At 48.6% G+C, this 18,002-nt stretch overlaps 2 protein-coding genes and 1 long non-coding RNA gene across 3 annotated transcripts in view; 2 read left to right on the plus strand and 1 right to left on the minus strand.

The window, feature by feature from the left end:
- The window catches only part of LOC116661736 (GDP-fucose protein O-fucosyltransferase 2-like), a 97,651-nt gene extending 89,195 nt beyond the window's left edge, over nucleotides 1-8,456 (plus strand). Inside the window, exon 3 of the mRNA XM_032474267.1 lies at nucleotides 8,428-8,456. Coding sequence (XP_032330158.1) covers nucleotides 8,428-8,441 — 14 coding nt within the window. The 3' untranslated portion in view covers nucleotides 8,442-8,456. The remainder of the gene's footprint in view (nucleotides 1-8,427) is intronic.
- Nucleotides 1-18,002, minus strand: part of LOC116661728 (anoctamin-6-like) — a 408,020-nt gene that overhangs the window by 167,203 nt on the left and 222,815 nt on the right. The window lies entirely within an intron of this gene.
- Nucleotides 3,410-5,797, plus strand: LOC116661750. Its single transcript, XR_004317677.1, has 3 exons — nucleotides 3,410-3,663; nucleotides 5,085-5,305; nucleotides 5,453-5,797. It is a non-coding gene; the product is annotated as an uncharacterized LOC116661750 (long non-coding RNA).

Consider the following 18,002-nt stretch of genomic DNA (forward strand, 5'->3'; position numbering starts at 1 on the left):
TTTGTGCAGGCCATCCAGCAGTGCTGGGCCCACGTGCTGACCACAGAAACCTACATGCCCCCAGGTACCCCAGGCAACCTCACAACTTCGTCACTTGGTGACCTGGGTACCACGGGCTCCTTGGCCATCCCATGAGGGTGGTCCTTGCAGGCATGGTCTCCAGGTGCTCCCGTTAAGAAATCCCCCTGGGTTTCTGTGGTCACAGAGCCCACACCAGAAGATTCTAGTCCTGCAGTGACCCCCACAGCAGTCAGCTCCCCTGTGCATGTCCAGGGACAAATGACAGCAATTTATTGCCAGGAACCTTGATGAAAAGGGGGTGGGATTCCATACTAAGTTCAGGATCCTGGTAACTCACTCTGCACCCCAAAAAGCATCCATGAGAAATGTGTGTATTGGGATGTCTGTGCCCCTAGAAGAGCTGTTCCTGAGGGCTCCTGGGACCCTCCAGCCCCTCTCAAGGTTCTCAGAGCCTGGGTCTAAATTTCTGTCTCCCTCCTTTGGTGTACGGCCGCCTGTGTCTCGTGGTCACGGGTCACTTTATTGCACGACTTGGCATGTTCTTAGTGCTCGTCCTCCACCCCTGCACTGGACTCCCAAAATTTTCCCACTGACCCTTGGCTCCCTGTGTGGGTCAGGGGGCCCTAAGTCTGCACCCTTCACTCTCCTCCTCTTCCCCCACCCCTGGGGCCACCCCTAGGTGGACTGGGAGGTGTTTGTAAATGAGTCTTACACAAGGACATGACTGGACAAAGCAGGACCCCACCCCCGGAAAGCACACCTGCTCCCTTCTCTGAAGAGGACCCCACAGCCCCACATTGCCTCCAGGGGTCTACTCAGGACACAGTCCCCCTGTTCTGGGCAAGGCGTCTCCCTGGAATCCTTGCTTCCAGGAAGAGTCTCTCTGTCCTTTTTCAGAGTTTAGAGTTGTTCCCATGTCCCTGACCACCAAGGTGCCCAGCACAGACCCTTCAGTGACCTGGAGAGACAAGGAAGGTATGTGGCCACAGGTCTCACAGGACACATCTGATGGGACCACAGGCCAAAGGGCCGTCCTTCTGCCTTCTCAGGTGTGGATCCCGTGGTACCTTTTTGCAGGGGGCCCAAATGGGGTAGTGGGGCCCAAAGCAGTTCATGGGGCTCTCTGGGCAGGGAAGACTTGGGCCAGTCGGCTTTGCCTGGTTTCCCTGCTGGGCCACTCTGAAAACCCCCGCTCCTCTGGCTGTGGCTGCAGGCCCCCCAAACCTCAGGGCGGGGCCCTTTCTCTCAGCCTCCACTGCTTCCCAAGCCACGCTGGCGCTGGCGTGGGGAAAGAGCTTTCTTGCCCTCTCGTGGCCAAGTTGCCACAGGTGGCTGCTGCGGGGAGCTGGAGAGTTAGCAGTTGCTCAGATGTGAGTGGTTAGGCAACTTGACACCCTGTCAACTAGCCTTAAACATTGGAAAGAGGGCTTTCCCGGGAAAGCTGGAAGTTACTTTCAGTAATTTGTCTAAAGATTTGTTTGTTTTTTTTTTCCCTTAAAGACTCATAAAACCTCTCCCAGGTCATTCCTGGCTTGGAGACAGACCTGCAGTGGAGACCGCAGGTCTTCTGAGAAGCCAGTTTCGAAATAAAGGCAGTATGCGCTGGAATACCCAGTTCGAGCGAGTGCTTCATCGTAGACATGTAATTCACATAGTCCTTCTCACCACGAAACTCTGTGTTCCCAACACGCTACGTGAATGACGGCTTCCACACACATTCATTTCTGAGATGTGAACAAGTGTAGAGCCGCTCTTTCATCCAGCATAATGGGCATGGTCACACCTAGGAACGCTTACCAAGATTTCTCAGCAAGAGCCAATTTCGAAATAAAGGCAGTTTGCGCAGGAAAAGCCTGTTGGAGTGAGGGCTTCCCCATACACATGTAAGTTATATAGTTCCCCTCACCATGAAACGCTGTTCCCAACACGCTACATGCATGAAGGCTTCGACACACATTCAGTCCTAAGATGTTAGCATGTGGAGAGCCGCTCTTTCATTCAGCATAAACGGCCTGGTTACACCCAGGAAGATTTACCCAGGTTTCTCAGCTGGTTCCTTCACCCAGATTCAAAATAAAGGCAGTTTGTGCTGGAAAAGCCTGTTGGAGCGTGTTCAGAGCTGTTTCGGGCTCTGTCACAGCTGGAGGGTGCAAGCCCCAACCTTCAGAAAGATGCACCAGGACCCCCACCCGGCCAGGTGGTGTTGCCTTTGCTGGGGAACAGTGATCTTTGGGTTAGATATTTTGCGGCTCTCTCTAAAAACTGCTTTGACTTAAGTTTGCATCCTAGTCACCAGTTCCAGAGCAACAGAAAAAGCATACCCTACATCCCTTTGCACTCAAATCTTCCCAAAAGAGCAAATATTTGCCCATGAAAATACCAGCTGCTCTTCTAAGGCCCCCTAAATACCCAGCAGTGTGGGCGGTGCACTCTTGATCAGGGACAGGAGGAGAGGGACCAGCGGTCCTCTGGCAGGCTTTGCCCGGTGTGGCAGCTGCGCTGTGGGTGCGTGGTGGGGAGGGCCATGCAGGGAATCCTGTTTGAGGGGCCTCTGTGCACGCCTGCATTATGGTCTGAGGTTTCATACAAAGTCTCCAGGCATAATAACTGGTCACATACAGCCACCACCCTCGGGCTAGAACCACCAGGAGCTCAGTACCTGTAACAGGGACAGTGCCCGGTGTGGGGAGAGGTCATGGGACACTCCGGGGGCAGGGCCGGTGGTGCTGGGGAAGGCAGGGGATGCAGTGAAGGCTGGAAGGAGCAGGGTCCCTTGCTTGGGGGTGAGAGTTCTTGGGGAGACCACAGAGCATGGCACACACCATCCCCACCCCATACCCCAAATTCCTAGCCCCGCCAACACAGGGGCTGCTCTGCACCCTCTCACCGTGGCTCTCCTGTAAGACCGCACCTCACCCGGCCTCTGGCACCCCTGCCCTACCTCCCCTCTTGGGACAGATCCCGTCTTCTTGGAAACTTCCCAGCAGCGCGAACTCAAGGCCGGCAGCGGGCCTGGCGGATCTTCACTTCAGGTGCCCTATCTGGCCAGCCGTGCGTGCCTGGGCTCAGTCCTCTATCTTGCCCACCGGCAGCCTGGGTCCACGTCCGGTGCAAGCGGAGGCCGCGGAGCCCAGGCTGAGCCCTGCACACGGACAGGTGAGGGTGCCCCGCCCCGCTGCCCCGCTGCCCCGCTGCCCCGCTGCCCCGCCGCCGCGCCGCCCCGCCCACAGTTGGCAGCACCGCCCCAGCCTCCGGCCGGCGCCACCTGCAGGTGAGGACGTCCGCGTGGCCCCGCCCGCCGCGGCCCCGCCCAGCTGCCCCATAAGCCTCCCCCCACCCCCGTCCTGGCCGCGCCCTGGCTCCCATTGGCTCCGCAAGTTCTGCCCTCGCACGTCTAGCCTCGGGAGGACGCAGACGCAAGCGCTAGGGGAGGGCCCCGCGGCGTTGCCATGGCTACATGCGCCGCGCTCCGCGCGGGCCGGCCTGCGCTTCTGGGGCGGGCAGCGGGCTCCGGAAGTGTGCAGCTGCCAGGGACCATGGCGGTGCTTGCTGCTGGGGATGGCGGCTTGCTCGGCCGGGCGACTAGTTCTGGCCTGGTCAGTCGGCGGCCGACATCCTGTCTGGGGCGGCGTCCCACAGACGGTAAACGTACGGCCGCGCCTTTGGCGGGGCCGGTGGACACGGACCGGGGTGGGATCCGGGTTGGTGTGGCTGCCGGGGAGGGGCTGTGGTGCCGGGGAGCGGGTTGGGGACGGGGGGGACAGGGCTGGGGCACAGCCTCGGGCTTTCCTCCCCCTCGGGCGCTGGGGCTGGGACCGCGAGTCCGGGTAGCCCTGGGTGGCCGACGGCCTCCCAGAACCCCCGGGAAGGGCAGGCGGAGGATCCGTCTTTTATGAAGCGGGGCCTTACCCGGGTTTTGAAGAGCCCCAGAATCAGATGTTGGAACGGTGGGGTTTATCAGCCTTGTTTATCTGCAGGGAAATTCAGTTCCATCCAGATGTTGGATCCTTCGATAAACCTCAGGAATAAGACAAGGGTCAGTGCCGATTAGCAGTTATCTAGGGCTTGACTCAAAATAGACTGTGCGGGCTGTAGGGATGGTAGATGGGCCCTCCCTCTCAAGGTTGGCAGTCTTCTGGGATTAGAGGCCCCAGTTGAGGATTACATCCTCATCTGCAGTAATGGAGGTTGTGGGAAACATTAACACATAGAAGGGAGGGGTGTTGCTGCGGTAACTCATTAAAGAAGCCAGGACCCTTGCCTGGCTCTTGTGTAGGAGAGTCTCGCCTAGGGTAGGGCAGCAGTTATCAAAGTGTGTCCAAGGCCCCTGAGATGCAAGACTATTTTCGTAGAAACGCCGGTATGTCACCTTCCTTTTGCACACTCTTGCACTCTCGAGTTTCCTGTGGGCTTTTCCAGGGAAAACCTGGTCTGTGATATCACAAAACAGGGAATGTAGAAGCAGAAAGAATTCAGCTCTCACCAGTCCAAAAGAGATTTGCAGAAATTAAAATCACTGCTATTCTTCTCATTAATGATATTTGTTTAGAAAAATATACTTATTTTTTGCTTAAGAGTATTAATGGTAACAGGTAGTAGGTTGTTATTATTTTTAAATGAACTCATAAGCATTTTTTAAAGTTCTTATTTAACTTCTAACACAGGAACTATTGATAGATTTAACCCACATAAACAGCAGCCTTTTGGAGTCCTCAGTAATTAAGAGTGTACAGGGGTCTGTAGGCCAAGAAGCTTGAGAGCCCCTGGAGAACGGGTGCTCAGGTACTAGTCAGGTGCTTAGCGTTGTTAGACAGATGCCAAGATGTCTTCTGCATGTGCTCCCGGACTCGAAGTAATTGGCCACATGGAGACGGGTGGGCAGTGCCTCCACTATACAAACCAGAAGCTGCTGAACGTGTCTTGAGTCTAGGCCATGTGCTGTGCAGGGATTCCCGTTGTATCTGTTCTATCTAAGCCGGGATTCCTGTGCAGAGGCCTGGCCCTGAAGACCCGCTCTCCTTTGCTCCCTGCCAGTTACCTTCTGTGTGACGTCAACCCTCTAGAGGGCTTCAGCCTCTGTAGGAGCGTCTGTATCCACATCGCCTTCCTCCTGTAGACCCTGCTGAAAATGGAGGAGTCGGTGCTGGTGATACCCCCTTGGGGCCGCCTCTACCATTGGCAGAGCCTGGACATCCACCAGGTCCGGATTCCCTGGTCTGACTTTTTGATCTCTCAAGTCTCAACAGAAACATCCCTGACACTGAGTACGAACAGTTCATTGCAGGTGAGATGGTGATCGTTTAACTGGGGCCAGACGGTTGTTGTTCTGGTTCCGATGTGAACATCGGGCCGTCTTGCTTCAGGCTTGTCGGTCTGCTTAGGGGCCCTGCTCATGTTTCCCGCACTGCAGGTGAATTTGGTCTTTCCATAGTTTTTCTCAGGAAATAGATCTGAAGTGTATGAGCTCTGTGTTCCCTCCCCTCTTAAAACCCTGGCCTCCTGGTGAGATGGAGCGGTGACAAGGAGGCCACTGCCACAGAGGCCTTGTCCCAGCAGGACTCTCTCCCTGGGCAGTAAGGGCCATTCTTAGCTGAAGGAAAACACAATGTGTGTGTAGCATGGGCCACGTGCTGGAGAAGGTATGTAACCTCTCATTCAGTATAATTTGGTCCTGCTCAAGCTTCCCATTTTACTTTTTGTAAGAGGTAAGAGTTGAAGATTTTCTTTGAATAAAGGTATTTAGAGCTTATCTTTTTTTTTAATTGAAATGTGGTTGATTTACCATGTTTTGTTAGTTTCAGATATACAGCTGTTTTGTTAGCTTCAGGTATACAGCATAGTGATTCAGTTGTACATATACATAGTCTATTCTTTTTCAGGTTCTTTTCCATAATAGGTTGCAAGATACTGAACAATTTCCCCTGTGTTCTACAGTGAATCCTTGTTGTTTGTCTGTTTTAAATATAGTAGTTTGTAATTGTTAATCCCAAACTCCTAAGCTTGTTTTCTAAGGCTGTGAGCCTGTTTTTGTTTTGTAAGTAAGTTCATTTGTATCATTTTTAAAAATTCCACATATAAGTGATATCATATGATACTTGTCTTTCTCTGTCTGAGTTATTTCACTTTAGTGTGATAATCTCCAGGTCCATCCATGTTGCTGTAAATGGCATAAATTCCTTCTTTGTTATGACTGAGTAATATTCTTTTATATCTAAATACTACATCTTTATCCAGTCATCTGTCAGTGGGCCTTTAGGTTGCTTCTATGTCTTGGCCATTGTAAACAATGTTGCTGTGAACATTGGGGTGCAGGTATCTTTTGGAATGAAGGTTCCCTCTGGATATATGCCCAGGAGTGGGATTGCTGGATCAAATGATAAGTCTTTTTTTAGGCTTTTGAGGTATCTCCATACTGTTTTCCACAGTGGCTGCACCAAATTACATTCCCACCAAAAATGTAGGAGTGTTCCCGTTTCTCCACAGCCTCTCCAGCATTTATGGTTTGTGGATTTTTGAATGGTGGCCATTCTGACCTGCGTGAGATGATAAGTTATTGTAGTTTTGATTTGCATTTCTCTGATAATGAGCGATATTGAGCCTTTTTTCATATGCCTATTGGCCATTTGTATATCTTCATAGGAGAATTGCTTGTTTAGTTGTTCTGCCCATTTTTGGATTAGGTTGTTTATTTTTTTTCTTATTAAGTTGTATGAACTATTTATATAGTCTAGAAGTTAAGCCATGTTCAGTCTCATCTTTTGCAAATATTTTCTCCCATTCCATAGGTTGTCTTTTTTTTGCTTATGGTTTCTATTGCTGTGAAAAAGTTGATAGGTTTAATTAGGTCCCATTTGTTTATTTTGGCTTTTATTTCTGTTTCTTGGGTGGATTGCCCTAGGAAAACGTTGCTGAGATGTATGTCAAATAATGTTTTGCCTATGTTTTCTTCTGAGAGGTTTATAGCGTCTTGTCTAAAGTTTAAGTCTTTAAGCCATTTTGAGTTTGTTTCTTTTTGTTTTTTTTTTTTTTTTTTGCGACTCTATTGTATGCTTTCGATTTGGGGTTACCTTATTTTTCAAGTATATCAACCCATTACTATATCTATTTCCTATAGACTGGTAATCACGTAGGCTCCAACACATCCTAAGAATAATGAGAAAAAAAAAAGAAAGAGAAAAAAATCTATCTTTTCTTGCTACCGTCTCCCATTCCCACCTTTTTGTATTTTGATGTACTTTTTTCTTTTTTACATATTCATGTTTTTTCTCTTGTAACTCGTTATTGCATTTTCAACTATGGATTTCCCATTTCTATAGCATCCTGCTTCCTTTCTGTTTAGAGTAGAACCTTTTAATGTCTCTGTTTGGTTCAATTATGCTGAATTATCTCCCCACCCCCTCCCCACTGTGCCTCTGTATCCTCAGTCCAGGGAAGCCAAACCATCCTAGCCTTCATCGGTTCTGGGAAAGCAATCTTCAGAGTGGGAAAAAAACATTGAAAAATAATATTCTGTGTGTTGCTTTCTACCCTTGCCCAGAGAGTGAGAATCACCTCTGTAGGCGGAGGAAGAAAGTTGGAGGTGCGGGGCACAAAGTCTTTTCTCCTTTTGCTACTGAAAAAATGATTGCCTTTGTAATTAGTGATGATGCCCTTTAAATTGGTGAGATCGAGATTCCACAGCTTCAGAGCCTGTGAATAACCAGCCGGGAGAAAGCTCTCCAGGGCCCCTGCAGTGGGAAAGGCAGCCCCTCTGAGCACCTGTTGTTCTGTATTCTTCCTGCCTCCACACGGGTTCGCTAGGCACCGTGCAGGACGATGCAGTTCCCCGAGGTGGAGGACGGCGAGACCCCTGCTGGGTGGCGAGCCACAGGATCCCACACTTGAAGGACAAATTGAAGAGTAGTGGGGAGGGCGTAGGAACAGAGGATGGTTGAGACCCAGGATGGTGTCCTGGAGTCCAGCAGGCGAGGCTGGCGGGGCAGATGGGGCCCTGGGGCATGGGCAGTCCTTGAGGGATCTGAAGCAAAGATATGAACCAAGAGACTGGATTCGTGTGGGGGTACAGCGCCCCCTGGAGGCCACGGGGCAGTGCAGCGAGCCCAGGGGGAGCGGGCACTTCCCCAAAGTTGGGTTGACAGGTCACAACCAACTCACTGGGGACCGAGAGGTACCGAGATATTGTTAACATTTTGTCCCTCTTCCTGGAAAAGAAACTGCTTCCTGTTGAATAGCCTGTGTCGTTAGTGAGAATTAAAGACATGAAGCAACATTTCCTCAAAAGTCATCCATTCTGTAGTTGTTAGTAAGGGTCAAATGTAAACTTGAATAGACTAAATCAAACATTCATCATCGGATTTTAAAATCCTTTAAAATAAAAATTCTTGCTGTCTTTGTTCTTCATTTCAGGGTTCACTTGGTGATAATAATAGTAACTAAAGCAACAGCAAACCCTTACAGAACTCTGTCCTGCTGTTCCAGGAACTCTGTGTTCATGACAAACCAATGAGGTGGCACTTTACAGGAAGGACAGTCATTAATCACACAGCTAGTAAATGGCAGAGCTGGGACTTGAACCCAAGCTGTCTGGCCCCAGAGCCCCTCTCAGGCCCTTCACTGCAGCTCATCACTTGGCATGCCCGACACAGGCCAGCATTAAGGAGCAGCGTGACCTTGGCCAAGGCTGCTTCACCGCTTGGTCTCTGTTTCCTCATCTGTAGAATGGGGGTGTGGGTAGTGAACTCTGTGAGCTCAGTGGTCACTTCCTCCAGCTCTGCTATTCTACTGCTTTTAGTTAGTTTAGTAAGTATCCGAGCCCCTGCGTGGCCCACGCATGGGCTGGCGCTTAGCTAGGCCCTGGGTTACAGAGAAAAGAAAGATCAGCCTGCTTCTCCGAGGAGCCTGTGTCCCTCCACGGGAAAGAGCTGCGAGGCCCAGGCTCCCTCGCTGGCAGTCGGGGGCTGGGCAGGAAAGTCTGATAAGAGAAGATGGAGGCAGAGCCCCTCCGGAAACAGTGGTGGCCACACAGCTCTCTGAAGAGGGAGCGTCTGTCCAGGCTGCTGAGAGGGGGTCCTCATGAGGCCAGTAGTCCCCCCAATCTAAGCCCTCAGGACAAAGATCCAGCCATCCCTGCAGTGTCACCATAGAGCCAGTCCATCCTCATCACTGTGCCTCTGTGCTCCTTTGTCCTGGGGCCTCTCTTCCCCCTACACCCAGAAGACTCTTCTCCCTCTCTTCTCTGAGTGTCCCCTCACTTCACCCGTGGTCCATGCTTCCTGGGCCACCATCTCTGGAGTTGACACTTTGCCCCCTCACACCCCCCCGTTTGATCAGGAGGCTGGGTTGGCCTCCTTGTGCTCACTTTCCCCCTTCAGATGATTGCTCCTCCCCTCGTAGGAGCACATGGAAAACCCAGATCCTTTCCTAGCAGTGCCTGCCACCCTGGCCTCCCTGCTCATCTGCCTCAGCCAGGAGCACCTGGACCACCAGCTCTGTATTGCCTCGCCTCCTACCATCAAGACGCCAAAGTTCATTCTCCCTCCTCCACCCAGTATGGTCATTTTAGGGTCTTCTTCTCCATCAGCCTGAGCCAGCCACCCCCCATTCACCCTACCCCCGGGCTCATACCCGGGCGTGTCTCCACCCCAGGTCCAGCCTCTCTCCTTTAAGTGCCCACCTCTAGCCGTCCAGCTGCTTCTCCACCAGCCTCCCTGGTCCTCCTTCACCCTCACTGGGGCATCAATTGCTGACTCGTCTGCTTTCCTGCCTGTCCACATTCCTCTTACTTCCACTTCCCCACCTTCCGGCTCTGCATCCACAGTCAGCACTCTCTTTATGACAGACAAAACCCCCTTGAGCCTTGACCTTTTCAGTTCCTCACCAGGCCGACTTCCATCTCGGTTCACCCAGCTCTACTTGTTCTGAGCCTGCAGGCAGCAGGCTCTCCCAGCACAGGATTTCCAAGACAATCAAACCAATGCCCACCATGTTGCCACTGCCAGGCAATCCTCCAGGATTTCTCTAGTGAGCACATTTCCCCACTTACCACTCAGTGGTGTCAACGTTCTCTGCTCTCTGCACACCTCTAAGCTTCCCTCTGTCTCTTCCCTGACTCCCAGCAGATGGCCTTGCCTCCTGCTTCAGAGAGAATGGCATGTCACTGGAAAGGAACTCGCTCACCTGCAGCAAATCTGCTCACCTCACCTTTTCTCTGTCCCTCTCCCACCTGGACGCTAGCTGTAGTTGTTCTTAATTCAGTGAGTTTAGTTGACATATATATACACAGTTAAAAGCATAGCACACTATCGGCTACCTTCTAGGGCTTACTTTTTCAATTTAACATGGAGTGTGTGATTCATCCACTTCGTTGCATGTACCTGCTGTTCACTTGTTTTAACTGATCTTAAATGTTGTGTGTGTGAAAGTAACACAAGGCAAGTGTAAGCCAGGATTCAGGATGCTGGTTACTTCCTGTGAGAAGAGGCCAAGAGCAGGATAGGACACAGTATGTCACTGTCAATAGTCCTGTTCTGATGCTGGGTGAAAGGTTCACAACTGTTTCTTAAAATATAGTTTTTAATACATAAATACCTCTGACAGGCACCTAAGGTGAGAATGTGTCATGAACCAAGACGTACAATGGGTAATATTACATCATTATTGTTATGTAATCTTGTTATAAAATATATTAATCATAATCCTAAATTGTTATGTGTTATATATTATATAGATGCATGAATTATATATTATGTATATAAATACCTACATATGTATTATATACTATCTAATAATAAATAAACAGAGCATAATATGCTAGTATATCTATTATTATGTATTATTTAATAAATAATAACATACTATATCCTGTTATTTGATATGGCACCTAGTCTTTAATCAAATAAAGTATATGTCACTATATGTAATGGTAATTAATAAAATTAAATGAGAAAGCCCAGATCTTTTTTTAACATTTTTTATTGATTTATAATCATTTTACAATGTTGTGTCAAATTCCAGTGTTCAGCACAATTTTTCAGTTATTCATGGACATATACACACTCATTGTCACATTTTTTTCTCTGTGAGTTATCATAACATTTTGTGTATATTTCCCTGTGCTATACAGTGTAGTCTATTCTACAATTTTGAAATCCCAGTCTATCCCTTCCCACCCTCCACCCCCTTGGTAACCACAAGTCTGTATTCTCTGTCTGTGAGTCTATTTCTGTCCTTTATTTACACTTTGTTTTTGTTTGTTTGTTTGTTTTTGTTTTTGTTTTTTAGATTCCACATATGAGCGATCTCATATGGTATTTTTCTTTCTCTTTCTGGCTTACTTCACTTAGAATGACATTCTCCAGGAGCATCCATGTTGCTGCAAATGGCATTATGTTGTCGGTTTTTAGAAAGCCCGCATCTTTTAACGCCGACACTACTCCAGCTGTCACTGTCTTTTCTCTTCCCTTTCATGGTCGAGGTCCTCACAGTGCTATCCGTTCCCCCTTTCATCTCCTTATCCTGAACCTTCCTCCTCCTCCCATCCCATGCTGCCTTCTGCCCCGTGGTCCCTCTAGTCACCAGCAGCCTCTGGGGCACTGATTTGCGGGCCGGTGTCAGGCCCCAGCTCACCTGCCTGTCCACCGCATCTGTCACCGCTGGAGGGGCCATGGCGGGGGGCAGAGTGCACCTCTTGTCCTGGAAGCCAACCCAGCACAGAATCAGTGACAAGCAGGAGGTGTGGCCGGGACCTGCAGGACTGAGGGGAGAGCCAGGCTGTCTGCATCCAGACTGGGGGCACTTGGAGTGTGAAGAAGCCCCGTCCTCACTGCCCCTGAAGTGAGGAAAACACCCTCAGGTGAGTTAAAGTGCTTATGACCTAGGTCTGTTGGCTGGAAAGGACAAACGGGCCCCTAAGGGGAGGGTAGTTGATGTTCCAGGCCCCACCAAAGCCCTAAGGGCTGGCGGGGAACCAGGCTGGACGCTCCACTGGACCCAGTGCCCCCACGGGGGTGGGGCCTTCGGGAACAAGCAGAAAGCACTCGGTCTCTGGGGGGAACGGGGCCATGTGGGAGCATCCCTGCAGCGAATCAAGTGACGTCAGTGCTTGTGGGATCCATTTTTATGGCCACACCGAGCCTCAGCAGAAGCCACAGCAGGAGTGGATTCTTGTCTCTCCAGCTGCCATCGTGTCTCAGTGCCAGGCTTTAGACACGATCCCCTGGGGCGCTAGGACAGTTACAGACAGGTGGCTCGGGGATGCCTCAAGAGGGCGGTACTGGCCTTCCTGCCGACATGATTACACAAATATCAAACAATCCATCGATGGGAAGAAAATAAGTACCATGGTCACATCTGGACCCCAAGCTTAGACGTGGTATATGGGTGACATTTATCGACAATCCGGCGAAGTTCTGGCCAGAGCTAGAGGCCAGGGCAGCAAGAGGGGAGTGGCACTAAGGAGCATCGTGGTGCAGAGGCTAGACTGGGGGTCTGCAGGCTCCTCCCAGGAGGAAACTCAGTGTTTGGGAGGCGGCTAACGTGCTTGCTTTGTGTCACCAGCAGGTGATGCCACCTGCGAAAAATCAGCTATAATCCTGAGCCGGGTCAGCCCTGGGTGTTGTGATAAAGGCTCCTACAAGAGGGAGCACCAGACTGATAGTGAAACAACCAACAGGCTGATGAGTTTCTGGCCTGTGTTTTTCGTGCTTTCATAGCCAAGAATGAGGAGAGATTTGAATGTCTCGCCATGAAGATTTTAACAACTTAAAAGAGTTCCATTTCTCACTGCATTTCAGTGTCACCCAGAGGAATTCAGGAGGTGTTTAGACCCAGTGGAGACTAACGGCCTCTTGGTTCCTCATGAACCTGGCAAACCCACCAGCCCTCTATGGCCAGACCTTGGCAAGTGCCTTCCCTTGTTCTAACAAAACCCTCTCCACCCACGCCTGTGGTATACTTTTATTTTTTTTAATTAATGGGAATGAAGATAGCTTACAGTCCCCTCAGGCCTTTCCTTAGGGCTTCTGACTTTAGATCACAGCAAGGGGGCCCGCTGCCCTGGTTCCTGGGCTACAGAGGGTCCCTCTGGCCCTGACACTTATTCTGGCCACGCCCTCCATGGGGTGGAGTCTGCAGGGCCAAGGGGACATGGTCATTGGCTCCATCGCATGCTCTAGAAACTTAGGAACCCAAATCCCCTGCCTCAGCAGCCCCTGACCCATTTCTAGTGCCTGCACCAGCTCTCCCAGGAGTTCAGATTCCCAGAACTCACAGAGAGGCCAAAGGGCAGCTGTTTGCATAGAGGGTATGAGCAGAGCCTGGACGTGAAGTCTGAGTGTCCCCCTGTGCACATCCAAGGCCCCTTGTGGCAAGGGATGGACACAACATTGGGAAGAAAAGGGTCAGGCTAGTGGTCAGAGACTGGGAATCAGCTCTCCCCACATGCTCTCTTTCTTTGCTGGACTCCCCTGTGTCTGGGAATTCTAAATTTGAACCTGGCCTTCCCCCTTATAATGAATGTATATTTGTAAAGGCAGGAGTTTAGAACCTACTGCACTTAACATGTTTACATGTATAGGATGTGAGCTCCCAGGTATGCTCTGGCCCTGCACTTCCAAAGGTCCAGAGCAGTTATGTTGGCTCTACTGAGACTGTAAGTGGTAAAGACCCTCTCCAGAGAGGAAGGGCTCCTGCTTCACTCTCCAAAATCAGGAACTTCTGAGTGGATAAAACAATGGACACTGTGACCCTCAATTGTAAATTGATTTAGAATAACGCCAAAGTGAGTAAGATGTGTGTGTGAGCACGCAAGCACCTTTGGTCGTGTGTGGTACATGACTGTGTGTGTGTGCGTGCGCACACGCAACTGGGGTGTTTGTGGTTCTGTATGTTGTGTGTGTGTGCGTGCCTGAGGACGTGTGTGGTTGTATGTTATGGGTGTGTGTGTGGTACATGACTCTGTGTGTGTGCTCGTGGGGATGTATGTGGAGCAGAGCCAGTGTGTCTGCACTTGTGTTTGTGTGTACGTGCATGCATTAGTTTTAATAGTAGAAGCTCTCATTTAGAATTATGAAGTAGTAAAAATTGTATGATGTTCTTTGTTGTATAATTCAAATTTAAAATAATCTTCAATAACCAGAAATTTAGTCCCCCTCAGATTCTGATTTTTTTCCATATTGATTATGTCTTCATTTTACTGATGAGAAAACTGTAGCTTAGAGATGTTAACTGACTCAACCAAGGGCATGGAGCTCACGAGCCCAGGACCAGGACGCAGTCCAAGCCACGCTGCTCCAGAGGCCTGGAGCCCTGCTCAAGATCATGCGTGACCGCTTGGCGGGGGTACAGATTCTGATGGGCTGTGGGCAGCGTGCAGGCTGCCCAAGTCAGGGACTTGGGAAGCCAGGCAGAGAGTACCAGACAGCAGACAAGAGTGAAGGGCTGCTCAGAAATCAGTTGGGTTCCTAGATTATGGATGAGGAAGCAGGGTCACTGCTCATCCTTGATCCCTTTGCTGGTGGCCAAAAGGGACCAAGGCCCATGAGAGAACTTCTGGGAGCTGCCTGCCAAAACCTGGAAAAGGACTGCTCAGGAGTGGCTCTGTATTAGGAGCAGAGGGAGGCAATGTCGCCTCCAGGTGGACATCCTTGGTGATGGCAGTAGGAGGCCTAGCAGCCTTGGTATAGAGGTGGCAGGACAAGGTCCCAGTGGATGATCATTTTCACGTGTCTTAAAAATCATTGCTTCATATATTTTATCCATTTTGTGGTTTATTTTTGGGTGGTAAATATGCTCTGTTTTCCTCCATATTACCTGCATAGATTAATTTTTTATTGTTAATTTTCTCTTCAGTGATTTGGAAGCTATATTGCCTCTTAATGAAAATTCTCTCTAAATTTTTATAAATCATCTCTAAGTTCATAACTTTATATGAAATTGGACCAGTATTCTTATGAGTCTCAAAAATGATATAATCTATTAGATCCTGTTCCTCAATAATGATAAATTTAGCATATTTTACCTCTCTGCTGTTCCAAATTGTGTGTGTGTGTGTGTGTGTGCTCCAGTTGCTACTTTTTAGACAGTTGCTTTAAGTTTGTTATATTAACAAAGAAAATATAGGTATAAACATCTTGGATTTCATTGCTCACTACCATTATTTATTCCCATGTCTTTCCCACTTTTGAGTTATTTACTTATCGGGATTTCCCAATCAACTGGACACATGATTGACTAATTTTTTTCGAGCGGTGGAATTGGAACACTTACATAACTATATGCAGATTTATGTTCTCCTCATCAACAACACTCAGCGTGTTGTTGATAGCCTAAGCCTTGTTTTAAATTAAGGCATTGTTTTTCATCACCAAAAAAAAAAAATATTCTTAATTTAAGGTGCTGTCTTTTTATGACTGGCTAGTCCTGTATGGTGAATGGATATTAATAGAGATTTCCTTAACATTCCTCCTTCTTTTTGCCATAACTCGAATTCATTGAGAAGCACGTTTTTATCATTTCTCAGATGGGCTTCCACTTTGACTTCCGCTTTAAACCATCACACCACTCATTTTCTCCATGCTTATTCCTGAAAAACTGAGCTCTCTATTGGTTTAAATGTGGTTCCCTTCAAAGATGTGTGGCTCCCTGTCCAAAGGTCCAAAGGAAGGGAAAAGGAAAGATTCCTGTTTCTGGTGGTTACATTTTGTCAGGTTAGAGATCTAGTTATCCGTGTGGCTGTGGTGGAATCTGCAATAACTTGGCTCAGAGTTTCCATTTTCTGGCTTAGTAGGGGAGCCGCATTAGCTGGGGTCACGGCGCTGTGGCCTTTGTCAGGATCCCGGGGCTGAGGCAGCCCCTCTCCCCCCTTGTTATTTTGATTTTGCAAACTGGGTCCCAGCTATGCGAACCCTGCACCTGGCGGCCAGGATCGCCCCCCATGCGACGCGTCCCCAGTTCCTCGGCGTCCCTCACTGCTATCAGCTAGCTCCAGTAAGAGTACGAGATGCCTTCCACTGCGGTCCTTCCTCCTTCCTCTCCAGGCAGGCCCCCCTTTCCCACTAGTTGGCCCTAAGCTTTCTCTCTTGTGCTACATACGCTGACGGAATTCCTCAGTGTTTCCAGCAGGTAGATGGTGCTCTTCTATGTTTGGACCCCTTCAGTGCTTGCAGTGGAGATTTAGGAGGTGGGAAGGAGGAGCTTGGGAGTTCTGCATATTTAGGGGCTCCCTATCCAGCAGATTCAACTAACTGTGGATTGAAAATACTCAGGAAAAACAGAAACTTTCAAAAAGCAACACTTGAATTTGCCAAACACCGGCAACTGCTTACATAGCATTCATGTTTTACTAGATACCATGAGTAATCTGGAGATACTTTACACAGGAGGATGCAGCAAAAGAGAAAGTGACAACAAATATATGTGTATATTCATGTAAAACTGAAAACTTGTGCTGTATGCTGGAATTTGATACAACTTTGTAAAATGACTATAACTCAATAAAAAGTGTTTGTATATATAAAAAAAATGTAGATGGGAAGATGTACATGAGTTCCATGCAAGCCCTATGCCATTTTATACAAGAGGAGTCAGCATCCATGGATTTTGCTGTCAGGGGGGAGTCCTGGAACAAGTGCCCCATGGTTACCAAGGGATGACTGGAAGTCCAGGCTCCTTATCCCAGCCTGTCAGGTCCCCACCTGGTCTGAATCCTACCTGTACCACACTAACCTTGTTACTCTCCTCCAGCCCTTGCAGACTGTCGTCTGATTCTTGAACAGGCCACACTCACTGCACTTCATTTCTGGCCCCTAGAAATACCCGTTTCTTTCTGAGCATGGCTCTGCTTTCCCAAAATGGGCTGCATTGCCACTAGAGAAGACAGTGTGGAGGTTCCTTTAAAAACTGAAAATGGACTTAACTCATGATCCAGCCTTCCCACTCCTGGGCAAATATCAGAAGAAAACTCTAATTCAAAAAGTCACATGCACCTCAATGCTCAGAGCAGCACTATTTATAATAGCCAGGATATGGCAACAACCCAAATGTCCATCGACAGCTGACTGGATAAAGAAGTAGTAGTACATTTATACAATGGAATACTACTCAGCCATGAAAAAACAAAATAATGTCATTTGCAGCAGCATGGATGGATGTAGAGATAATCATTCTAAGTGAAGGACAGAAAAAGAGAAAAATGTCATATGATATCACTTATATGTGGAATCTAAAAAAGACAAAAATGAACTTAACTACAAAAGAGAAACAGACCCACAGACATAGAGAAACAAACTTACGGTTACCAGGGAGATAAGGGGATGGGAAGGGATAAATATGGGAATTCGAAAAGTGCCCCTCTTGGGGAGTGATGGAAAAGTTAGCTATCTAGATCGTGGTGATGGTTTTCTGGGTGTAGACATTTATCAAATTCATCAAATAGTACATGTGAAATATGTGTATTTTACTTTACAGGAATCATACCACAATAAAGGTGCCTGTAAAAAAACAGGAAAAGATTGGCGGCATTGTGTCCAACGTTTTTATGTGTCTTCAGTGAGTGGGTCTTCAAGTTTCTGGTCTGCCATATTTTCTGAACCAGAAGTGCCCTCCTTCCCTTTTCTTTGGTAAACTGTCAGTGGGTGGCATATATTCCTGTGGCTTCAACTGCTCTCTGTCCACTGATTAACTGTCAAATTTTTTCCAGCATGGACATCTCAGTTCAGTCCCAGAAATATAATTGACAAGTAGACATTCCCACTTGATTAGCCCATAAAAATCTCAAGCTCTGTATGTTTGGATTTACACTCGCTCAGAACTAGTTTAACTTCTTCAAACAATGGCATCATTATTCCATCTATATTCCGTGCCATACATCTGGGAGTTTTCCTTTACTTTCCACACCCTCACCAACGTCAGTACTACAATTCTATTTCTTAATATCCCCCAACTAAGTACCTGCTCCTCGCTCCCCACTGCATTAATTCACACCC

Source organism: Camelus ferus, chromosome 36 (assembly GCF_009834535.1).
Source record: "Camelus ferus isolate YT-003-E chromosome 36, BCGSAC_Cfer_1.0, whole genome shotgun sequence".
NCBI classification, from domain to species: Eukaryota; Metazoa; Chordata; class Mammalia; order Artiodactyla; family Camelidae; genus Camelus; species Camelus ferus.